The 24,332-nt window shown below is 42.0% G+C and overlaps 1 protein-coding gene across 3 annotated transcripts in view; it reads left to right on the plus strand.

The window, feature by feature from the left end:
* Positions 1-24,332, plus strand: part of LNX2 (ligand of numb-protein X 2) — a 54,403-nt gene that overhangs the window by 20,860 nt on the left and 9,211 nt on the right. For 2 of the 3 annotated variants that reach the window (XM_039862829.1, XM_039862838.1), the window contains exons 3-8: positions 8,984-9,231; positions 10,379-10,578; positions 13,153-13,521; positions 16,997-17,140; positions 20,300-20,477; positions 21,962-23,141. In XM_039862829.1, coding sequence (XP_039718763.1) covers positions 8,984-9,231; positions 10,379-10,578; positions 13,153-13,521; positions 16,997-17,140; positions 20,300-20,477; positions 21,962-22,227 — 1,405 coding nt within the window. In that variant the 3' untranslated portion in view covers positions 22,228-23,141. Of the gene's footprint in view, positions 1-8,983; positions 9,232-10,378; positions 10,579-13,152; positions 13,522-16,996; positions 17,141-20,299; positions 20,478-21,961; positions 23,142-24,332 lie in introns of those variants that run through there. The other variant, XM_039862848.1, reaches the window with a different exon arrangement.

Below are 24,332 nucleotides of genomic sequence, written 5' to 3' on the forward strand. Positions count from 1 at the left end.
TCCATCTAATTAACGGTAGGGGAAGAGTTAAAAGTATGATAGTGTAGCAACTCATGGGATATTTTGTAGCCAATAAAAGTGATGATTTTGTTGAAACGGGGAAAACGAGTATATATGATTTTATTTGCTGATATAAAGGCCGTGTTCAGGTATGAGACTGAACAAGAACTAGGGGTGTGGAAACTTTAAACATTTAGTGGTTATTTTGTTCTACTAACAAAGGCTTTTTAAAACTTCAGTAATTTAGTTTGCTGATTGCTTAGTGAGTTTTATCATTTGACTTTCGTAAAATTCTCGATCTTTAAAATTTTTGACACCCTTAGGAAGGATTAAAATACATCTCATGCCAAGTAGGTAGGATCACATAAAATGACAGAAATAAAGACATATATTTCTAAATTTCAAAGTTAAACCACTTGTGTAAAGCGAGAGTCATTTTGCATGTGTCATCAATTTGGCTCAAATAAACTCTTAGAAAAATTCTCTTAAAAAAAGCCGGAGTAATTTTGATTGTGAAACAATGCATAGTACAATATATTAGACTTAGAAATAACACTAAGTTTATTATACTTACACGTATTTTATATATATATCAATGACAAGGTGTAGAACAGCTTGCCATTTTACTCACACGTGAGATCATAGAATAAGAGGAGATTATCTAATCTAATCCCCTCACTTTACAAATCAGGAAACCAAGTCAAAGATTTAGAGCCAGTTCAAGGCGTAGTTAGACTTAAGCATCAGTATTCTCTTTCGCCATTCTAGGACACCACGCTGACCTTACCACAGCTTGAGCCATGCTCTCCACTGCTACGTGATAGGAAGAGTTTCATACTCACACGAGCATGCGTGTCGTAACACTGAGTGTCAGTGTGATCAAATGAGTGTACTAATCAGACGTGATTAAGATAAGTGAGAAAGAACGTGTTATTAAAAGAAACATGAAGATTTACAGAGAAATTGTATAAAAATAAGAGCTAAGAGAAAGTGCAGGATGGATATATAGACTTCTGAAAAGGCACGTGGCCTCAGGTCTCTGCCTCTCGGCCACCAGCAGGCATAGACTCTGAACGCGGTGGCAGAGACCTGGAAGCCGACAGCGAACTCTGAACGTGCTGGCCTCGGTCAGGCCCAGTTACGACGGGCGACGAAGAATATTGTAGGTTTTCTTATTTCTCTCAGTAGAACCGTTCTTTTTAGGGGATAGATTTCTTTTACGAACATCAGTTACGGGATGTTAGAGGAGCTGAACAGAGTCCCAATTCAGTTATTAATTATTTTGATAGCAGTGAATTAAAATTTTCACAAGTTTTTAGGAATATTCACTTAACTAAAATAATAGGAGAATTTAATACAAGTATAACTGGTTTTATTGTGCTTCGCTTTATTGTGCTTTACAGATGTTGAGTTTCTTTGGCGGGAGAGGGTTTGGTTTTGGGGGGTATTTTTGGGTTTTTTTTTGTACAAATTGAAAGCAAGACCCTCCACCAGCAAAAATATTACAACCTACTTTATTACGAGGCTCGCTCCATTGCCATGGTCTGGAACTGAACCGCAGTGTCTCTGACGTGTGCCTGTGTGCAGATGAAGTTCCAGTATTTTCTATCAAGCTATTTAGGTTGATGATGTAAAAACCTAGAAATTACACAACATCCTTTCATTTATAGGTCTATAAAGGCTAAGCAATTATGTCTAGCTGAAAATTCCATTTTTAAACGTGCTCATTAATATTCGAGCTACTAATTTAATCATTTCCAAAGTGTCTTAGGCCTATATTGTGAAAGGCATTAAAAAATGTGAATGATTTGAAAAAGTAAGTGACTCGATTGATATAAATAGCTAAGAGTAACTATTGATTATGAAAGATAAAAAGGTAAATTATAAAATAGGATATTTATATCCCATTTGAACAGATGTATGATGAACAGCCTGACCTTTCTCTAGTCTCTCCATTAAAAATGTTGAAATTCAGGTAGAGATGTTTATTGTCCAATACTCAGCCCTAAACAGTATGTAGTTCATTTGTCCATTCAGCCAATATTTATTACCTACGATGTGCCAGACGCCGTTCTGGCTGTTAAGAACTCTGCGAGCTGATAGCGGGTTGGAATCTACTGCTGGGTCGTAAATTCTTTGGGGGCCAGAACCATGTATTTACCCGTCTTTGAATTTCCTTGCCCAAAGGTGACACTCACCTAATATTTGTTCAATTAAATTGTTAACCTGTGTTCTGGTTATCCATTACTGAGAAACTAACTGCCCCAAATATAGTGACATGAAACAAGCATTTGATTCCGCTCATAAATTCCGTGAGTGAGGGATTCAGACAGGGCACGGCAAGGACGCTTGTCTCTGTCAGGTGACGTGTGGGCCACAGCTGAAAAGAACTGAAACCCGGGAACTACAGCAGCCGGAACTGGACAACCATTTCCAAAATGGCTTCTTTATTCCCACGTCTGGCACCATGATGAAGAGAACTTGAGGCGTGGGCTCGGCCGGAGAGCCTGACAGTGGCCGCGCCAGCACGGTGGCCTCCGGGTATTTAAAGTTCTTACATGGCACTCAGTGTTCTTCAGAAGCCACGTGGTCTTGTGTGACCTCGAAGTCACATAGCATCCCTCAGGCCGTTACTGTGCGTGAAGCAGTCCACTGAGATTCCGGGCGAGGGGGCAGAGGCTTCACTTTGTGACGGGAGGAGGTAAAGTGTCTGCAGTTTTAAAACCAACACAAACTAGCAACAAGTGATATCGTAGACACAATACGGTCTTTACAACTGGGCGTCTCTGTACACAGTGTCACTCGTTCGTTAGACACTGGTATGTTTCATCGAAATCTCTAGAATTTTAGCACCAGCAACAGTAATATGACTACTTTGCCTTTGTTCCTGGATTCGTAGGATTCGGAAATCTTTACATCGTTAGTAGAAATACAGCATTGGGAGTAGTTTGCGTGAATCTGGTAATTGTGAGTTGAAAGTTACCTTCCCTGTTTGAATGAAAATTCTGCTCTTAAGAACTCTGCTTCAGGGTGAGAACAGCCGAGGTTCCTCCTGCAGCTCAGAGTAAAGAGTTTATGAAAGACGAATGTGTTATAAATGCAATTAGTAGTTATCAACCGATGATATATTAGTAAAGCAATGAAGAATTTTAAAAGACATGAGAACGCTCAACTTCGAAAGAAGAAATAAAGCTTTTAAGAAGTAGCGTATAACATTTTAGAAATTGCTTTGTGCATTTCTGCCCAGCACCATGGACACCCCCACTCCCACCCCACCCTGCCTGCTCTGCCCATCGTCCCTGCCTCCCCCCAACAATTTCACGTCGAAAGCTTACGGGGATGGGAAATTTTGTCGTTGTTATTAAACAACATTTATGTCCTAGTTTACAGCAAGGTTCAGAACCATTTTTCTTTTCCTCTTAAAAAACAGTTTAACAGTATTGTAAAAAGTTTGTACAACATAGAGAGAACTTTTAAAGAAGCCGTTTTCCATGCTGAGAGCTTTTCTAGTTCATCAGATGGTTTCGGAGCCATTCGGGGTAAGGGTGGGCCGAGGCAAGATTGTTATCTTAAATTCGCATTTTCTCTTGGAGGGAAGTTACGCCTACTGGCACCCTTTTCTCATCTGTAATGTGAAAAGCAGATGCACATTTGCAAATCGCGTATCTGCTAAAAGTCTAGTATCCAGAACACATACGGAATGCTTACAACTCAATAAAAGTCAAGTTTAAGTGAGCAGAGGATTGGAATAGATCATTTCTCCAAAGAAGATATTTAAATGGCCAGTGAGCACACAAACAGATGCTCAGCATCATTCGCCCATTTTTATACTGGACGATTTCTCTTTTGTAAGTTGTGAGCGTTCTCTATATATTCTGCCTACTGGACTCTCATTAAATATACGATCTTTAAGTATTTTTTCTCCTTCCATAGGCTGACCTTTTACTTTCCTATGTCCTATGAAGGTTAAACAGGTTTGATTTTTATGAAGTCCAGTTTATCAATTCTTTCTTTGTTTGCTTGTTCTTTTGGAGTGCTGCCAAATTCAAGGTCACGGAAATTTACACCTGTGTTTTCTTCTTAGCCTTTTATAGTCGTAGCTCTTACATTTGTTTCTCATCCATTTTGAATTAATTATGATTGGAGAACCTGCATTCGAGTTACTGTCCTCTCTTATCAGCCCGACAAACTTCTTTTACTATTTTTTGTAGGGCGGATCGGCCAGCAGTAGACTCTTCTTCGTTTATCTGGAAATGTCTTCGGTTCTCCTGTTTTCGAAGGATTTTTTTGCTGGATACAGACTTGTTGGTTGAGAGGTTTTGGTGGGGGTAGTTGTGTTGTGTTTAACGGTTTGAATATGTCATCCACGGCCTCTGGCTCCCATGGTTCTGAAGAGTAACCAGCTGCCAGTCTACTGAGGGTCACCTCTAGGTGATGGGATGCTTCTCTTGCTGCTTTCAAGATTTTGTCACACTTGGGAAGATAGTGGTCATTTTGTCCTCACGTAGTCTTTCTGCCCCTTTCTCTCTGACTCCTTTTGGGACTCCCTTCCTGCATACCTAATATTTTCATAGTGTCCCACAGGAACTTGAGGTTCTAGCCATTTTTTAAGAAATTATTGCTTTTTCTTTCTATTGCTCAGAATCATAACCTCAATTGACCTACCTTCGGGTTCACCCATTCTTTCTTCTGCCTGTTCAAATCTGCTGCGAATTCTTCATTTTCATGTATTGTACTTTTTAAATCCAGAACTTCTATTTGTTTCTTTATTATAATTTCTTTATTGACATTTTTATTTGGTGAAACGTCATTCTCATATTTTCCCTTAGTTTTTTAGACATGGTTTCCTCTGTTTTTGAACATATACATAATGCTCGATTTAAGTCATTGTCTAGTGCTAAGGCCAATGTCTGGGCTTCCTCGGGGACGGTTTCTGTTGACTGCTATTTTTCCTGTGTGTGAGCCATACTCACTTTTTAAAAATTTTATATTGAACACTGGACAGTTTAAATAATATAACATGGCAACTCTGGAAATCAGATTCTTCTCACTTTCCAGGATTTGTTATTGCTTTTTGTCATTTGTTCAGTGACCTTTCTAAACTAATTCTGCAGAATCTCTGCTCAGCTTACTGGTCAGCTAATGATTGGACAGAGAATTCCTTGAATGCCTGTAACCGGTAAACTTCCCAGTCTCTCCTAGGGGCTCTCTGTGCATGGTGGGGCACACCTTCGGCACCCAGGCGGCTGACAGTCTCTCCTTAGCCTTCATTTCCTGCTTCCGCAGAGCGTCAGTGTCAGCAGGAACTGCGAGTTCAATGCCTGCTCAGTCATTTCCTGTGCATGCACGCAGCCTGGACACATCGGAACCCCTGTGAACGTTTCTTTCCCTAGCTTTTCTCTCTAAACTTTTTCATTAGCCTTTTGCCCACCTTAGGCAGCCCCAATCTTAAACAGTTGCCTCTGATTTGTTTGTTTGGTTTTTTTTTTTCAACAGATGGTCTCAGTGAAAAGTTAGTTTGCATGGGTGACCTCCGAGTCAGGCTAAATACAGACAGCCTTGCGAGAGGGGTCTTCCAGGGAACCAAGAGGTCAGTTAGTGACAGTTCTCTAGGAACAGGGCTGCAGAGGCACCGCAGCCCACCTCTCCGACGCTTAGCAGACTCCTCTTTCCACTGCGATTGTGGGCCATCACTCTTCCAGGCTGCTGTGGAGCTGGGAGGTGGGGGTGGGAACAGGGCAAGTTCAAATGCCACGGCGCTCTCTGCTTTTACAGAGCTTCAGCCATCTTCCTTGATGAAATGCACTCGGGATTCCTACAGAACGCTGGCTAATTTCCAGAGCCCAGAAATAGTTGGGTCTGACCATTTCTGTCAAGGTTCACGTTGCCTTAGGAGACGTGGCTTTTCAGATACCCTTCACCTACCGTTTCCACTGTCGTCGCTCGAAATGATTTTTCCATGTTTTACTCTATAACTATTTTTATCATTTCCCTTGCTTCTAAGATGCTTATATTCTTCGAGTGTCATTAAGTACCATGCATTGATTTGGGTTTTTTTTGTTTGTTTTTTTTTTACTTCTGCCACCTCCCCTAATGCTAACCTGCGACTAATGATGTAGTGTGCTCTGTTACACTTCGTTTCCTAGTGTGAATCATTGTCCCATCAGGGAATGATGCCACTATATCACAAATCCAGTTAGTTCTCATGTAATTTTTCCTCCGTACGGAGAGCCGGAATATGGGAATGGAAGAGTAACCTTCAGCAGGAAAGAAAATGTCCCTCAGTTTGGCTCTGGCTGCTGCAACAGCCATTTGGTTTTATTTAAGAAATTTTAAAAACACACGTGCATCTAGAGACCCCTCTCAAGGAGGACAGCCCTCAGCCTGGGGCGGGTCACGCTGCCTCCAGTGCCCTGAGGGCTGCTCACTATCTCAGCAATACTGTCTGAGAGCCTTCCCACGCTGATCCAACTAAATGTCACATGCATTTCTTTTCTGTTTTTATTCCTTTTTGATATCTTCTGCACTGGCTTCCTGCTACACTGTTACCTGCTCGAATAATCCAAGTTACATCCCCCAGTGCCAATTGCGCTTTGTGTTGTTATTGGTAAATGCTCCATTTAATCAGATGTGTATGTTTTTTTTCTGTTGGTGATTTTGTTTGTTTTTTAGTAATTACTCAGTCCTTTCTCGTTGTAACATTTCATGATTGCGTTCCCGGGGACAAGTGTGCAGAATAAATTTCATTTATGTTTTCCTAAGGCCTAGAAGAAGAACTGTAGGAACTAACTTAGCATATCCCTGGCAAGAGTAGACGTCTTTGAAATCAGACCCGAGTGTGTTTGGATTCTGGCTCTGCGACTTAATCGCTACGTAGCGTTGCCTTAGTTAAGTTTCCAGTTTCCCGTCTGTAAAGTGGGGATAACAGAGTGGCCGTGAGGGTTCGGTGAGATTCTGTGTATGAAGGTTTTTACACAGTGACTGGCACAAATTAGACACCCAACAGAAGTCGGTTTCTCCCCTTTTTCTTTCAGTTCTGAGTTTACAAACTTGAGAATGACAGCTCTGAGCTGTCTGCTCATGAGTTTTCTCTGCCCGACCTGCCCCAATGTACTCGTTCCCCTACTGTCCTTTTTTTTAAAAAAATATATATATATTTTTATTAAGATACAGCTATTATTTTACCTCCTATAAAATTTGCCTATTTTTAAAGCGCACACACTTTAGCGATTTTTAGTATGTTCACAGAAGTATGCGACCGTCATCACACTCTCATTTCAGAACGTTTTCGACACCCCCAAAAGAAACCCCATTCCCGTTAGCAGCCATTTCCCATTACCGGACGCACGGGTTTCGAATGGGCTTTCCCAAGCCTCTCTTTCCCCCGAGCCCTGTAATTTTTAGTGTTTTGAGCAATTTTTGTCGATGGGTGTATTACATTAGCAGAAATGCTGGCATACAGTCAGGCTTGTGCCCTCATCCCCAAAAGTATCCTCTCTGAGGTCACCATGACCTTTTCATTGCCTAGTGGAACTAACGCTTTTTGGTCCTCGTTTTCCCCTTGTGTGGCATCAGCCGCTTTTTCTTCGGTGACACCCTTGTCTCCCTTGGTTACTTTGAAGTCTTTCTCTCCTCGTCTCCTCTTGTCTAGTCATTCTGCTTCAGCCTACTCAGCTGGTCCATCTTGTTTAAATACGGGTGACCTTTAACGCTGGCTAAGGTCATTCTTTCATATTTTCGCATGATATCGTTTTTAAATAGCTTTATTTAGTTCCTGTTAGCAATTTGCTGTCCCATTGGGAATTTAAGGATGTGTGTTTCTTTACCTAACAACTGGCCGTTTTCTTTTTGACATTTGCTTTTGCACGTTTAACGATTACAACATGAGCTTTGTAGTTATTTAGTTTGTAGGATTTTTCAGTTGTTCGCCAGGCTAATTCCCAGGTGTTCACATTCTGTTGCTTTTCCTCTTTATTTCCTATTCCTAGTCCGTGTTTTCCATTGAAGACCAGCCATTGCTCATGTATTTGTGTATGACATATATTTTGGGAATTTAATCTTCACCTTTTTAGGCACGAATATTTTTATGATCCACTTTTTGTCTCAAATTTTCGACTGAATAAGATATTTTAAAAACATTTCTAATTAAACGTGCTTACTAGACAAACATAATTTTTCCAGTGATAGCTTTCGGAATTATTCGTCAGGCCCCTGTGGGAACTGTGTCGAGCGTCGAAGTGTCAGATGGCAAAGAACTGGCACCTCGACGTCATCGCTGATATAAAACCTTTGTTTCCATGTTTAAACAAGCATCTGTCTGCCTTCTTGTTTGCTTAGATAAGTAAAAACGAGCAGGTCACAGGCGTTGTTCCTCGGTGCTTGCCTAAGTTTTCCGAGGACTTGGAATATATTCTTCAGCTCACCCAGCGTCATTTCAACTCCGATTTCGCAAACTAGGAGACGTATGTTTTTGAATCTCCTTCTATGTCCATCGGAACGTTATTTGGGGCTTTGCCTTGCTTTCCCACGTATTGCCCCCCACTGATGAGTACATAGGTGACCTTGGCCGTGGGAGGCAGAGTGGCACTCATCGTCCAAGTCAGGGCACAGGGCTTGTTCAGGAAGAAGACCTGACTGCCACTCTTGTGATTAAGCCATGTAACCTGGAAAAAACAGTTATGTAATCAGAATTTCAGAGTAGTTCTCACAGCATCGACACCCCTGTGCGTATATTTCGCTCAAGTATTCTTGGAGCTGTATACCAAACCATCGTCTGTGCCGACGTCTTGTTTCGAAGCTGCCGTGTGGAGGGGTAAGACTTTTTAGCTCGCGTGGAGAGTAAGGTCAGAATTACGCATTGCTCGTGGGTTCCTCCGGGTGCTCTCTGCACAGAAGCCACTGCCATCCTTTGCTCGTGGTACAAGCTATTGTCACTTTTCTTCCTTTCAAACCATCTAGAAACCGCCTGATGCTCTCTTTCTAGATGTCCTGGAGCTTCCGAGCGCAGAGATGCCCTGGAGAGAAGGAAAACTAGTAAAACTCAGCCGGAGATTGAGAATGAAAACGGAAGCACCCTAATAGATCTCCCGGGGACCTTCTCACCGGAGACGGACTGCTCGGGGGCGGGCACGGTGCCGGCCGAGCGGACCCCGACCTCGGCATCCCTGCCCGCGTGGACCGAGGCGCCCGGCCTGGACAACCCCGCCTTCGAGGAGAGCGTCATTGCCGACGGTGTGTGCTGCTCACCTCTCTCTCTTTTGTTTGTCACCTCTGTTCCCAAATCGGACGCTTCCTTCCTGCTGCTCCCCACCGTTTTCTCAACATGTGCTTTTTACTGAGATACAATTCACACGCCACCTAATTCACCATATTCGCAATCCTAACAGTTTGCATTTTAGAAACAGGACGTGACCCTCACCCCGGGGGGAGGCGACCCCTGCGCACCCTCTTCTGTCGCAGTCTGTGATCTCTCTGTCATTAACGTGCTTCTCGTGTGTTCACAGATGTGTTGCTTCTTGACTGAGAAATCAGTACTATCAAGAACAACAGCGACCCCTCAGATTTAGTGCTTACTCTGTGTCAGGCTCTGGGCCAAGCGCGTGACATGTAGTAACCGATTAAACGCTTGTGACCATATTATGAGTTGTTTTTTTTCTATGGGTCGAAAACTGAGTCTTAGAGTAGCCGGTCCCACTTGTACAGCCGGGAAAGCACTGGTTGTGTGTCTGCGTCCGAGGCCACGCTTCCGACTCTTGCATCCTCTGGTGGCCGCCAGTCTGACCGGACGCCCCACTAGGGACAAACACGAAGCCCGCAGTCCTAGATCTGAGTGAGACCCCTTTCGCGAGCTGGCCCTGGGTGTTTACTTTTCAATATGACTTTGTCTTACAAAGTGCAAATTTCACTACAGATTTCAAATTGTCCCTGTCGCAGCTATAACTATTTTTCATCCCCTAAAGTTCAAGACCCACTACTTAGAGCTCGATGCGCTGACCGTGATGACACACAGGGCAGTGACTCTCTCCTCTGTACTGCCGTGCAGTGTTGGCATTTGTTCCGTGGTTCAGACTTTTATCCGTTAGGACCAGGTGACATTCTCTTAACATGTCTTTATCAGATCATTATGTCGTCCCCAGTGATCTGATACATAGTCGCTATTTGTCGATTATTGATTAATCACCTCCAGAAGAGGAAACGCTTAGATAATCTTAACAGACGGATATTTCTCATCATTCTCTTTTCCAGTGGTGTTACTTAGTTATTAATCATCTTAATAACTTATTAACACAAGATGACTTATTTACCTGCAGAACATCGAAATCTAAAATATCGATTTTCTTTCCGTCTGTTGTTCTCTCTCTCATTTTTATCTCGGCAGCCACACAGCAGCCACCTAGTTTACCAGAAGGGGAAATCACCACAATTGAAATCCACCGCTCCAACCCTTATATTCAGTTGGGAATTAGCATCGTGGGTGGTAACGAAACGCCACTGATAAACATCGTAATCCAGGAAGTCTACCGGGACGGGGTCATCGCCAGGGATGGAAGACTTCTTGCTGGAGACCAGATCCTTCAGGTAGCAACTTTAATCCTATTAACTGGCTCCCTTTTGTTCTTATTCGTAAACTTAAAACTCAGACAATGGTGCGACTGCAGATCCTGAATTATATGAAGGTCAGTTTTGCTGTCTTTATCTGCAGAGCAGATCGGAATTTATCTGTAATTTCTCCTCTTTCCCCATACACGTGGAATGTATTCTTTTCTTCTCCCTAGCTTAACTCAGTCCCACGCGGACTCAGCACAGAGTGCTTGGGCTCGTTGGGCCAGCGAGACTTCCTGTCTGGGACTCCACGGTTGGCTGTGTCAGAGCCACGCTGAAATTCTTACCCCATCGGCGTTATCCGTAGCCCACTTTTACTGCCCATATCTGTTACCATCATTGACTTAGCCTTCTCTACACCGATTACTAAAATCTAGAAAAGACAGACTGAGTCGCACTAGTTACTTATAATTCATGTCACAGATTTTAAGGTAGAATTCACGGCCATCTCTCGTTGGCTCATAATGCAGTCTCCTCCGCGAACAGTCCGGCTCTTCATTAACCCCTGATGGGACGCTCACCTTCTTCTTTAAGAAGAAATAGCTATTCCCAAAAAAGAACTAGCTTGGGACGACATGCCGTTTTATGAGAGGGCCCGTGGAGACTGAGGGGATGAGGGTGCCAAAAGTTGTACCACGTAGGACTTGAGCTATGTGAATACTGGCCTCGATCTTTGAATCATACAAGAGTGGATGATCATTGAAGCTAAAAGAATGGGTAGCTTCTAAAAGGGGAGAGAATATTTGCGTATGAGAAAAGATGTCTTCTGGGAACTCAGATGTGGGGAAGTATTTATGGTCGTTCCCAGTGACAGCCTTATGAGCACTTTGAAGAAAAAGCTTATTGTTAAGAATTGCATCAATATCACTGTTAGAAATAATAAGAAAAAACTTATTGTTAAGAATTGCATCAATATCACTGTTAGAAATAATAAGACTTTTAGAGCATTATTAAGAATAGGTATTTTCAATTTGATCTGAGTCGACAGTGATCTAGGCATTTTGATTTTGAAGGAAAATAATTACAGGCGTGTGTTGACTGCATCGGTACAAAAATCTATGTAGCCAAAAATGTGATAGAGTTAGCTGATGCGATTTCTACAAAATCTAGAAGCAGTATTTTATTCGGTCTCTACTTTCTCTGAATTTCACTGGCAACCACACATTCGTGAAGGAAAAATCTTTTTCTAATCGTCCAATGTTTCATATCCTACTTCACACAAATGACATGAGGTTACGTATTTGCACATGCATCTGGATTCCAGCCAGATGTTTCACAGAGTCATTTGTGATATTTTTAAATTTAAGGTAGAAAAATGTGAGCCTAGAGATAGGAAGCTTTTTAGCCGAATAGCTAGAAACGATGGTTATTGGCTAATGAATTCATGTCAGGCTGGTTTTTTAGAAGCCGCCTCGAAGTTCTTTTCTTGACTCTACGTTATTCAGCATCTTATCAAGGACTTGGGTGGCTGCCAAATGCATAGACGTCGCAAACTTGGGAGGAGGGCACGTTTGTGTGTGACATCTATGATTTCGATGACTAGATTTTAAAAAGATGTCAACAGGCCCAAATCAACAAAATTCAAGTTAGCGGTGTTTCAGACTGTCAGCCCTAGATAAACAGGAGGGGGAGGCCTCGCTTGACAGAGATTCGCGTGAACAAATGCAAGAATTTGAGGCGATCACAAACGCCTGACCCAGAACCGACGTGTAGAGAAAGCTCGTTCCCCTTCGCTTTCATCCCAGACGGTTGAAGAGAACTCTGCTTGTGATAAATACTAAGAATCGTGCGAATCTCTTCCTCTAACTTGCTGAATAACCGAAGCTGGGTGTGTTTTCTTAGCGATGTGACATGTCCAAAGATCCATCCCTACTTATTTCAAGGTATAGTTTAGTTCATAAGCGTTCTGAGAGTATTGAATTGCGTTTATTGTATTAGGTACATATTATACTTGTTCGCTAAAGAATGAGAATGACGTTATGATTATCTGCCTTCGTTAAAGTAAAAATCACTGATCTAAAGTGAGGTGGTGTACCTGGAGTATGTCACCTTCCTTAAACTAAAACTCGGTTTATTTTCTCTAGCTTAAGTCCCTTTCAGTTGGGAAAGCAAATCCGTAATCCGACAGAACTTCGGTTTCTGTTCCACGAGAGCTAACATTTCATTAGCGCTCCTCACAGGCCGATGTTGTCTGCTCATTCCCGTCCCAATCTATGAAGTCAGTAGTGACACATTTCGCAGGAAACATTCGAACGAGGTCTGTCGTTTGCCTGAGGTCATTCAGCTAGTACGGGGCAGAACCAAGGACGCAAATTCAAGACTGTCATTGAAGCCTTTGCTCCTAATTCTCTACTTAATACTAGTCATCGTAAGTTAATTTTAGGAACTCTGTATTTTAAAGTTGTCTTTAGAGTGGTTTCCTTTGTAAATGATGATCGCATAGCATTTTCACGAGGTTAGTTTCTCTGGGAGACGTTATGTGTAAGCGTTTCTACAAACGGGAAGATGAAAAAAAGATCGTCACCCTTTGGTCATGATTCTTTTGTCCAGGTCAACAACTGCGACATCAGCAACGTGTCCCACAACTACGCCCGAGCCGCCCTGTCACAGCCCTGCAGCACGCTGCAGCTCACCGTGCTTCGCGAGCGGCGCTTCGGCAGCCGGGCCTACAGCCATTCAGAAGGGAGCTCCCCCCGAGAAGAGGTTTTCCACGTGGTCCTTCACAAGCGGGACTCCGGAGAACAGCTGGGCATCAAACTCGTGCGAAGGACGGATGAGCCAGGCGTTTTCATTCTCGACCTGTTGGAAGGGGGGCTGGCCGCCCAGGACGGGAGGCTCAGCAGCAGCGACCGCGTGCTTGCCATCAACGGCCATGACCTGAAGCACGGGACCCCCGAGCTGGCCGCGCAGGTCATTCAGGTGAACCCTTCAGACGTCATTCCAGACGCTTCTTGGCCTTCTTTACCCTATGTCGGTGTTCGTTTCCCTTTGGCCAGTAACATGATCCGGGAGATACTTGGTATTTCGTTGGAAAATCAGGCACGGCTATGTCCATTCTTCAGAATCCACGGTAGTGCAAATTCTTGACAGGTAGTGTTTTCTAAACACTGTGTTCCGTGAACTTGAGGCCGGCTGTTTATGGAGGAAAGGCTCTGTAGCATCACATGCCTTTCTCGTTTGCTCCCGAGGCTCCATCTACTACCCGACAGAACAGATGGGGGTGTCCACATTTAACAAGTGAGAACGGGAGCCGTGAATACCAAGGCTGTGACCTTCCCGGTCTCTTAACTTTCCTTCTTCACTTCGGGATCCATAACAATAGGGAAAGTCACCTTTTATTAAGAAGATAACTGTTATCTCTACGGTGCCTTTTTTTTCCTTTTAAGAAATTCACGGTATTTGAAACCCATCATGACATTTGTCCTCCCCGTACCCCCGTGAAGTGAGGACAGTTATTAGACAACGATCTTTTCAGTAAGAGCATTAAAACGGAGCAATTAGAAAACCATCCCGAGAAGACCCTCAGGTTCTAGCACACGCCACGGCTTATAACCCAGTGTGGGCGGAAACAAACATGTCGTGCGTTTTTTCTAAGTGAGCACAACAAAACACTGTAAAGGAAACCAAGCATTAATGTAATTAAGCATCAGGAATTTAGGTCGATCGTCACTAAAAAAATGTCACTATACAGAATCCAGTGACAATGAAAATGTAAAGCTATAAGAAAACCCAAGTCTCAGTCCCCTTCTACTTCTATTTTTTAACTTTTTGGTCCCCCATAGCATTGAGAACAAGCACACGCGCGCGAGCACACACGCACACACACACACACAGCCATGTCGCATTGAGAGGACATTCAGTTATTGGGTCTCAGTTCATAGATTTGAGGTTTAAAGAAATTGGATGCCGCAAAATTCCTTGACATCAGAGGCAGCGTTCGGGCCATTACCTGTGGACACTGGCCAGCTGCTGCACCCTAAAACCAAGTTTATCCTGTAAGAGTCGGATCGGTGGGAGGGGCGGGGGCCGGGGAAGGAAGTTCATCCAGTTGTGGGATTTGTTACAGGAAACGGGAGAGTTGAGCGGACTTAATGAGCTGAGAAGTCGTCAGGTCAGTGAGCTGGAAAGAAGTAGATTGACTGTATATATTTCAGGCGATGTTAAAATACTCTTAATTCCTAAGTAAATATCTTTACTAAATTTCTATCAAAATGTAGAATATGTAGATACGCAGGTAGAAAGTACATTTAAAATTTTTCATGATAGTATATTGCATATTTGAGTTTTTATAATCCAGCTAGTTAAATAGTTGTGTCATATTTTGGGCTATAATTTTTCCCAAACTATAGAAAACTGAAGTTGCTCAATTTTCAAAAACAAGAGTCTTATTGTTTTGGATTATAAAAATAACATGTACTCCATGTCTTAAAAGGAGAATCGTGAAGATAAAATGCAGAAAATAAAGAAGTCAGAATCACTTTCCCTGTAAATACCCCAGGATGTCAACATTTATATTTTGGAGAACATCCTTACAAATGTTTTTATGTGTATGTCCACAGATAAATAGGAAGAGGTTTACACATGTACCTAACACATGCACTCATCTTGTAAATTCTGAGTGTGTAACTTTTTCCCGGTCTCAGCTGTGTCTTGTCAGACTTCTTGCCACGCAGATAAGTATACATTCACATCATGATCTCGCATAGCTCCGTAGTAGGCATCTGTGTACTCTAACTTATGTTTTGTTTCCAAGTTTAAAAAATACTACTGAACTTCCCTCCAGAAAGATCAGACCGTACCCATTTCTACTCCCAGCACAAGGCACGCTCCTTATTTATGAATTACGGGTATCATCGTTTGGGCATCCCGCGTTTAAAAAAATATTGACTTTAACAAAACTCTTCTGCTGTGTTTGAAACCCTGAAGCATTATATGTGTTTAAAGCATTATAAGTCTGTTTAAAGTTAACCTAAAGCCATCATTTAAAGCCTAAATGCCCACTTCCATCCCACGCACAGGATTTTGTCTCTTAAGCAATCTCGAAAAGTCAAGGATTGGTTTCTGGTTAAGGTTTGTGTAAACGGGTTTTCCAGTAAAGTTGAAAGACTGATTATGGAGTATTTGGTGGTTAAGAGGTATGAAGCAGTAATGAAAATGATCCTGTACATTTAAATAAAGTCACAAAGGGAGCATCTTGCCACTTCACTGTGTCTTCTAATAATCTGAAGTGTCAGAATCGTAAATACCAGGATTTTAAATATCCTACTGTGGTATTTACCCTATAGATCAAGTCCCCACACCCTGTCTTGGAAATCTGGCCATATATTGGCTGTTGTTCTTTTAGTTTTTTTCCAAGAACTTGTCTGAAACTATTTAATAAAATGCTTGAATAAGCAGATGATTTTAATAAGAAAGGCCTTAAAGTTGGTTCACTTATTTTCCTATTTAAGAACTAAAAATGGAGTGATTTCGTGACATTATCGACAGCGGTCGTGGGGGAGTCCCCTTCTTCCTACCGTAATTCCTGGAAAGCAGGCTGTCGTATTTTCCCAGAGGAATAATAATAAAATTGGAAACGGTGGTCCTACCAAAAGTCAGCATCAAATAAATCAGGCCTGTCCAGTAAAAGCAAAGGTAAAATAACTCAGAGTAGATATTAAGTAAGGTAAAGTATTTTTAAAATATACTAGCTGTGAATCTATGTTTAAAATCTAGATGTGTATATAAATAATGGACTTCTGTTAAAATGGTAGTCATAAACATCTAAAATAATTTACTGTAATACTTTAGGACGTGTGTGTGAGAGAGAGACACACAGTATATATATAAATATTAATCTTGTTACACAGGACCTCCATAATCATTTTCTTCAGGACCGTTTAAACGGATGTCCTATCTTGACTCAAACTTACAGCAAGCAGAGACAAAGCGTGCGTAGTTTCATTGATTATTACTTCCAGAGTAGCCAGCACGAAACTTATTTCAAAAGTCACCATAGATTTTAATCAAGTTTCGAATCTGTTCTTCCTTTCTGTCTTCTTTCCTGTGCTCTTTCCCTCTGAACGCCAGGACCAATCTTGAAGGGGGCAAAGAAGCATTCAAAGTTACCCTTCAAGAAATCATGGGGAGATGAGGGCCCGGGCAATCGGACTGCTCTGTCTCAGTCATTTTGGAGGTGGCGTTGGGGAGGGCATGTCCTAGAGCTGCGTGTGTATTTCAGCTGCAGAAGTTCTAAAACACTGACCCACGAAATGAAGGCCCCTCCTTTCCACCATTGTAGCCAACGCCCAGGCGAGGCTCTGGGCAACGTTAGTGCATCGGACGTTATACCGCCTGTGATTTTTACAGCGAGTATCATAAGCGACCAGTGGTAATGTGTGCGTGTTTTCTCCAGGCTAGTGGAGAAAGGGTGGATTTAACGGTTGCTAGACCAAGGAAACCCCAGCCTGGAAACCCCATCCGAGAAGCAGGAACTCAGAGCAGCAGCCAGCAGCACCCTGCACAGCCTCTGTATTACAGCAGACCCAGCTCACACAAGGTGAGGTGTATTGCTCGTGTGTTTTGAATTCATCCACCCTCAAAGGGCCGTTATTACAAGCCGGTAAAGTTTAAATGAGGGCTGTTGTTCTGTTGGAGAAGGTGAACACGGGTGTTGGGGGTATGAAATGTGTATGTTTTGCATCTTTAGTGGGGATGGTCCTTCTGCCAGGTGATTGATGAGAAGTGGTTGGCCTTCCAGAAAAATCTATTTGTTTAGTCCTGCTCGAAAGTGAGATTTATCTCGGGTTGCTCCTTTAAATGCGACACTCGGTTATAAGATCGAAAAAGAATTAAGACAATGATCAGTAAGTCTGTATTTAGCAGTTGGGCTGGTTGCCCACGACAAGACATTTAGATATGTGATTATTAAACATATGAATCATAAATTTCGATTGGTACTTGTATAGCATATTTCTTTGTATAGTATAAGTTATAGGAATACCACCCTAAATCATTTAAAATTCCCATATGTTGGGCTTTTTCACAGCTTCTTCAGTATTTCAGTTTTCTAATTTATTCCTATGACATTTATCTGCACTGAGAATTTTGTTACTAACTTTAGCTGCAGAAACCAAAACAGGGTGGTACTTTACCACATTCTTTATTATTTACTTCATTCGATCCTTCACTTGAACTCGGTTTCTAGTAGGCCAGAATTTTTTAAACAATGATGTTTACCCAACTATGTGAAAATATAAGCTAAATGGGAGCTTCCAAAGTCATTTTCCTTCGGTAAAATTCGATTGCTTTGTTAAACAAAAAAAGATTTATTGGTCTTACAAACCATAGAAGTTTCCTATGTGCTAAAATGGCTTCTTAATGTAAGTACAGTTTTTGAGAAAGAAATCACCGTTGGAATGTCACAGGTACCCTAAGGAAGCATTGCTTAAAGACACAGTATTTTGGGCCCATCAGGTTTATCTGGTTTTCTGAGCTTAAGTACAGACTTGTCACTGGTCTTCGGTTTAGTTAATACTTATAAGAAATTATAACCACAGACTTTGTTCTCATTTGTGAACAAAAACCAAGATGTATGAAAGAAACCTATAATTTTGCCTTTATAATGATGACTGTGAACAAGGAGTTAGTGTTTCGAATAGGATTTTCGAGTGGGAGTTTTTTCACGTAGCTTGGCCTTGTTTTACAAGATACATATTTCTAAAGAATTGTAGTATAAGGCCAAAGTCGATTATTGAATCTTTTACGTTATTGAATTCTACAATAATTTGAGATACGGGTGTCTACGACGTAATTTTAAGACCGTTTTAAAAACTACTTAATCATTTTAACATTTGTATGGAGAACACTGCTTATTTCATTTTGTTTCGAGCACATATATTTTTCTCTTTTAATTCTGCTAATCTTATTCTCTTTATGTGGCGATGTTTTAAATAGCAATGCTGAATTTATTGCTCTTCTAGGTAATATTGTGTAAACCTGGTTGGTAAAAGCAACCACACGAAATGTACTTTTAAGTGTTAATTTAGCCATTTACTCCTGCATTTGTTATGTCAAATTCTGATTTAGAAAACGTGAAGGTTTCCTAGGTAAAAACACACACACAGATTCACCAAAACAACCTGTTCAAATGATTAGAATCACTGTTAAAGTGAACATTAGTCTACTGCTAAGCCTCTTAGGTAGTTGCTTGGATAAACACCCTTAGAAGTTTCCATGAAGCTTACCCAGTATCATCTTGGAAGTAATGCGTACATCTCAACCATTGGAGGAGTAAAACCACCACCATTAATTGATAAACTACCTGAGAGCTGAAACTGCTTAAGTAAATATAATCAAGGCTAAATTTCCTTGAGTTGTCTTGAAAATGAAATGGATTTTGCCCAGTTTTGAAGGATACTAACATAGATTTCATGCTTTTAGGTAGGAGACTGCCTTAAGACGTTTACAAGTTTTCCGCTAGCCATGACATTGTCTCGGAACACTCTGCCGTTAGGACAGGCAGCTCGCTTGATAGAGGTTCGAGCGTCCGTGGATTCTGGGACAGGAGGAGGGCCGTTGGGCCTGGGGATCCAGGGTCAGATTAGCATGTCGCCTCTTTAACATTATGCCTCTAAAGGGAACGTTCTAGTTCTGCAAATGTAGTTCATACACTTCCGTTGTTGTTAATGTTAATGTAATTTTCTCGTTATCTGCAACATTCTCTTATAGTTGATAAGTGTTAGAAACTTTTTGAGGCATTAGCTGCCACTATATTTTAAGTCACCTGAGTGCAGATCTCACTTACAGTTGCATGATTTGGGGCAAGGTATATGACCTAAGATTGCTTCCACATCTGTAAACAGGGCCAATAATAGTATTTACTTTCAGAGACATTGTGAAGATGAAATAATGCATGTAAAGCCATTAGCTTTGGACACAATAAGCCCTCGATAAATGTTATTGCTATTTTAATGTTAATATCGGATATATACACCTTGTTTTTTATTGAATTCTAATTCAGAAGGAAAGTGATGTTGTAAATCTTTTATTTTTTTTTTTTACTTCCGGGAGTGTCTCAGTAATAAGTAGCAGTAATAAATGTCAGTAAAAAATGCTTTTCCCTGAGAATATAGTTTATTGGGAATTTATTTTTCTGTCATTAACATCTTCAAAAATTCAGTTATTTCTTATCCTTTTAGCTTCTCATGGAGGTTTTAAATGTAGATGTGCACTCGCTTCATGATTGGGTATTCGGATAATCCTTGTCAGGCAGAATCAGAAGGTAGGTCTGTAGGTTTTTTCTAGCAGTTAGCAAAATCCACATTTTACTTTTGTACTGTTGGAGACTAGGGAGAAAGATGGAAGAAAATTAATTGGCTTGTTTTCAGAATCTTAAGTGCATTATTATATCTTGATCATATCTTGGATCGCAAGGTAATTATACACTGCCTTGACCTCCCGTGTCCACAGCCCTGATGTTTCAGTTCCATAAATAGTCCCAGCAAAGGCGGTGGTTCAGAGCTTGACATTGTGACCCACGGTGGTTAGTGTCCTGTTTGTATTTTGAGGAACTGTGTATCGCTTTCAGTTCTATAGTGATTTAAAGAAAAAAATGACTTCTGATCGCCACGTACGTCTACTTTAGCGGAAGCTTTCTTCACCGCGTGTCTCTCATCTCAGTGAATCTGTGCAATAAATATCTCCTCTGGCGATTTAGGATCTTACCCAGTGTGTTACGTGCCAAGAGAAGCACATCACCGTGAAGAAGGCGCCAAGCGAGTCCCTGGGGATGACAGTGGCCGGCGGCCGGGGCGGCAGGAGTGGCGAGCTGCCCATCTTTGTGACCAGCGTACCCCCTCACGGCTGCCTTGCGCGCGACGGCAGGATCAAGAGAGGTAAGAGAGGCTCTTGAACAGTCGCCACCTCTTCTCCTCTTTGTAAACGTAAAGAATATGGAAACTGACGCCAGCGGGTCTCCCGGGCAGCGCGGTGGACGCGCGGTGCGCGCACCCCGCCCGGACCCCGTGACCTGCGGTCCCCACGCTAAAGGGACTTCTTTAAGAAGAAGAAGGAGCAGAAATTAAAACATAATCGCCACACAAAAACTTGTGCCTTAAGGTTCATAGTAGTAATTTTCATAATAACCAAAAAGCAGAAACAACCCAAATGTCAATTACCGAATGAGGATCAGCAGAGTGTGGCATGTTGTGGTATGGAATATTATTTGGCAATGAAAAGGAATGAAGTACTGACACAAGCTACAGTATAGATGAGCCTTGAAAACATTATGCCTACAGAAAGAAGCCAGTCACAAAAGACCACATATGGTTCCATTTATATGAAGTGCCCACATGAGGCAAATCTACAGAGAGAGAAAGGAGCTTAGTGATTGCTTAGGACCGGGGGAGGGAAAGTGACTGCTGATGGCCACAGTTTTGGGGGGTGATCTAACAATGAGGTGTGATGGTCGCACAACTCCGTGACTGTATTAAAAACCATAAAATTAGAACTTTAAATGAATGAACTGAATGAATTATATCTTCATAAAGCTGCCTTTTTTTCAAAGTTATTTGTCCAGATGTCGAATCGAGAATGATTTTATTTCCTTGTTATTTATTACGTTTTCTAAATTTTCTGCAATGAGAATGTTTTGCTTTAATCTGAAAAAGAAGCGATAAATCGGGAGAGGGGGATTTTCTGTAGGCTTTCTTGGTACAGATGCGTGTGCTGCCTACACAGTAACCCTTTCCTCCCCAACCTTTTATTTAATCCTCTTTGCCCTTTATTGTTCCGTCACTTGATAGAGGAACACACACTTTTTTTTCGCTCCAACGAGAGAAGATGTTCAAATCACAATTTGCATTTCTCCGTGTACGCCCAAAGATATCCTCTCTTCATGTATTCTGATATATTTGCTTCGAATGAACTGTGTAGAGCTGTCTTAATATATAAAACTGGGAAAAGATAAAGCAGAATAGATTAAAAATTCATTTCCAAGAGCAAAGGATCAAAGACTTTTCGAATTGGAAAGAACAATAGGAATCACTGAAGCCCAAAGAAAGGGGAATGACCTTGCCAGGGCCCGCACCCAGCTAAATCAGAGCCCGTGATTGCCGACTCCAGTCGAATCACAGTACTTCAAGCCACACCTTTTCCTATATACTGTGAAAGTATTCAAAATTATTGAATTGTTTTGGAATGCTTTTCGTTCGTTGGATTTTGTTCTCGGTGTTATAAAAATTACAAAGAAGTAAATAATGGTCTTTTACCTTATCCGAGTCATTGGAACTAACTTTTATTGACTAGTTTACAAATAGAATCACCGGGAAATAATCACTTGATCCCTCGGCTCATTTTTCGTGTCTCGTCATTGGAACAGGTGACATTTTGTTAAATATCAACGGCATTGACTTGACCAACTTGAGTCACAGCGAGGCCGTCGCTATGCTGAAGGCCAGTGCCGCGTCCCCCGCCGTTGCTCTTAAAGCACTGGAGGTCCAGGTGGTGGAGGAGGCCACCCCGGCCACCGACGAGCAGCCCAGCACCTTCAGCGAAAACGAGTACGATGCCAACTGGTCCCCATCTTGGGTCATGTGGCTCGGCCTTCCAAGGTACAGACAGCTTTTTTCTTGTCTTATGAAATAATCATCATTACAACATTCCTTAGCGCCTAACCCAGTACATTCACTCACCGAGGGGGAAAGATGCTTTAGTTTGATAAAAAAGTAGCATCAAATCAAGTGACAAAAGAACATGGTAAGTTTTCTCAGGTTATATTTTAAAAGGAAAAGTTGATAATAAGAGCTAAGCTAAAGAGGACAGACCCGTTTATAAAAGCGAATGAAACCATCTGTCCGGTTCCGTTAAGGCCCGTGAGCCGGCGAACCATGAGGCTGGGCGCTCACCTCTCGCTCAGGCCCTTCCGAGAATTTGCTGCTTCGTGGCCGAGCCGCCAGCCGAGGCTTTCCGAAGCTGGTCAGTGTCCCCTGGGCACGAAGCATCTGGCACCTCCAGGCGATTTGCTTAGTTTGATACTGAGGTAGGAGCAGTGTGTATTACTGTCTTTATTTCCAAAGTAGTTTAGATCCTTAATATATAAAAAACCCTAAAACTGAACTGTGATGGAACATTTTGACTCTTAAATCCTTAAAATAAAAAGAGCCACTTAGCTTCATTTGGAATAAACGTGTGATGATAATTAGAATTTGTGTAGTGCCGCATGGTTTATAAAGTACTTTATGCGGACCTTGTGGAGAGAGATTTTTTGATGACAAAGATGACTTAACTACTTCATATCTGTTTATTCCATGACCAAAACTGATTGATTTTTTTTCCCCATTGAAAAGTCAACATAGATTTAAGCAGTTGCTATTAAACACCTACAGACCTGCTGTCTAATTGGTGAATTTGTGGCCATCAAAGGGACCCTCACCGATCTTGTCAGATACTCAGCCTGATACTGTGACCTGTCAGTTCAAACCCAGAAGTCAGACACATCCCTGCAGACACCAGTGGGTAGCACGTCTCCTCCTTCCATGCGGTTGCCCAGAGGGTCCACACAGCACCGACGCTGTGACAGAGACCAGCCGTGCCCTGGAGGCACGCTGTCGAGCCGGGGCCGCCCTTGGCCTTCCTCATCTGTTATCCCTGTCTAGTTTTGGGGTCAGAGCATTTTACCCCTTTAAGCTCAGAGCATTTTCTTTTGGAAAATGCAGCTATATAATGTTGTTTTGGGGAGATGAGGAACATCAGTTGTGAGAAGATGGAGCCCCTGATATGAAAGGAGCAATTCTGTCAATAAAAAAGCCAATGCCCCCGGCTTTCGAGATGTGTGTGTCGTGATGTGGTGACCTGTGTGCACCAGCTGTAAGGCAGCTGTTCTCACAAGAGGGTGATGCTTTTTTAGTTTCTGCTCTGACACACCCCACAGGTGCAGCCTGTTTTTCCTGAAAACGGAGCATAACACTGAGGCTTACTGGGCTGTTAGGATGGCATAACCCCTCTATTTGTTTGTTTTGTAGTTTTTGGTCTTTGTTTTTTTTTAGAAGATTCCAGTAATTAGAAAATGGTCCCATAATTTCTTTCGAAAAGAAAAAAACAGGGCTGATGCATGGCACCAGTCTGAACCCAGAAGCTCCCCTGAAAGGCATCACAGCGAGGGAAATCAGGACCATGAAGTTATCCCTCCATAGAATCCCGGCTTTTGCTAAGAATTTTTTTTGAATAGATATACAGGAAACTTCTGCCTTGATGCCCCTTCATCCCGTTTTACCCAAAACATGAAGTATTTTTTATGCGAAGGAGAGAGACTTTTTTTTCTGTATCTTAGGGGTTTTTTTTTTTCCTCCCATTTTTACTTTAGTTTTTGCTTCCTGCTTGTTCCCAAATCCATGAGTTATGGACGTGTAAGTAGAATTTTTTTCTTCCTCCCTAGACAGCAGCGTTTTGACTGTAGCATCTCGGTGTTCGTTATATTAACGGGGGTGGGAGCGGTTAAGTGTTTTCCAGATCGAGTTTCCTACTTTGTCAATCCCTTAAATGTGTCCCTTAAAACGACAGAATTTGAAGTGAAGGCGGAAAGCACAGATCTTACCGGCTCACGTGGAGACAGCGATCTTACATTTTGGGGGAGCTGTTCTGCCCCTTCGCTTCTTGCATCGGGTGCTGGGATCAGCAGCGCTAGACCTCTTCATGTCACCTTTTGTAGATGCACATTTCGAAGATACAGGAGGATGTCAGATTGGAGGACC

The sequence above is a fragment of the Pteropus medius genome, unplaced genomic scaffold (genome assembly GCF_902729225.1).
Source record: "Pteropus medius unplaced genomic scaffold, Ma_sr-lr_union100, whole genome shotgun sequence".
In the NCBI taxonomy this organism is placed as follows: domain Eukaryota; kingdom Metazoa; phylum Chordata; class Mammalia; order Chiroptera; family Pteropodidae; genus Pteropus; species Pteropus medius.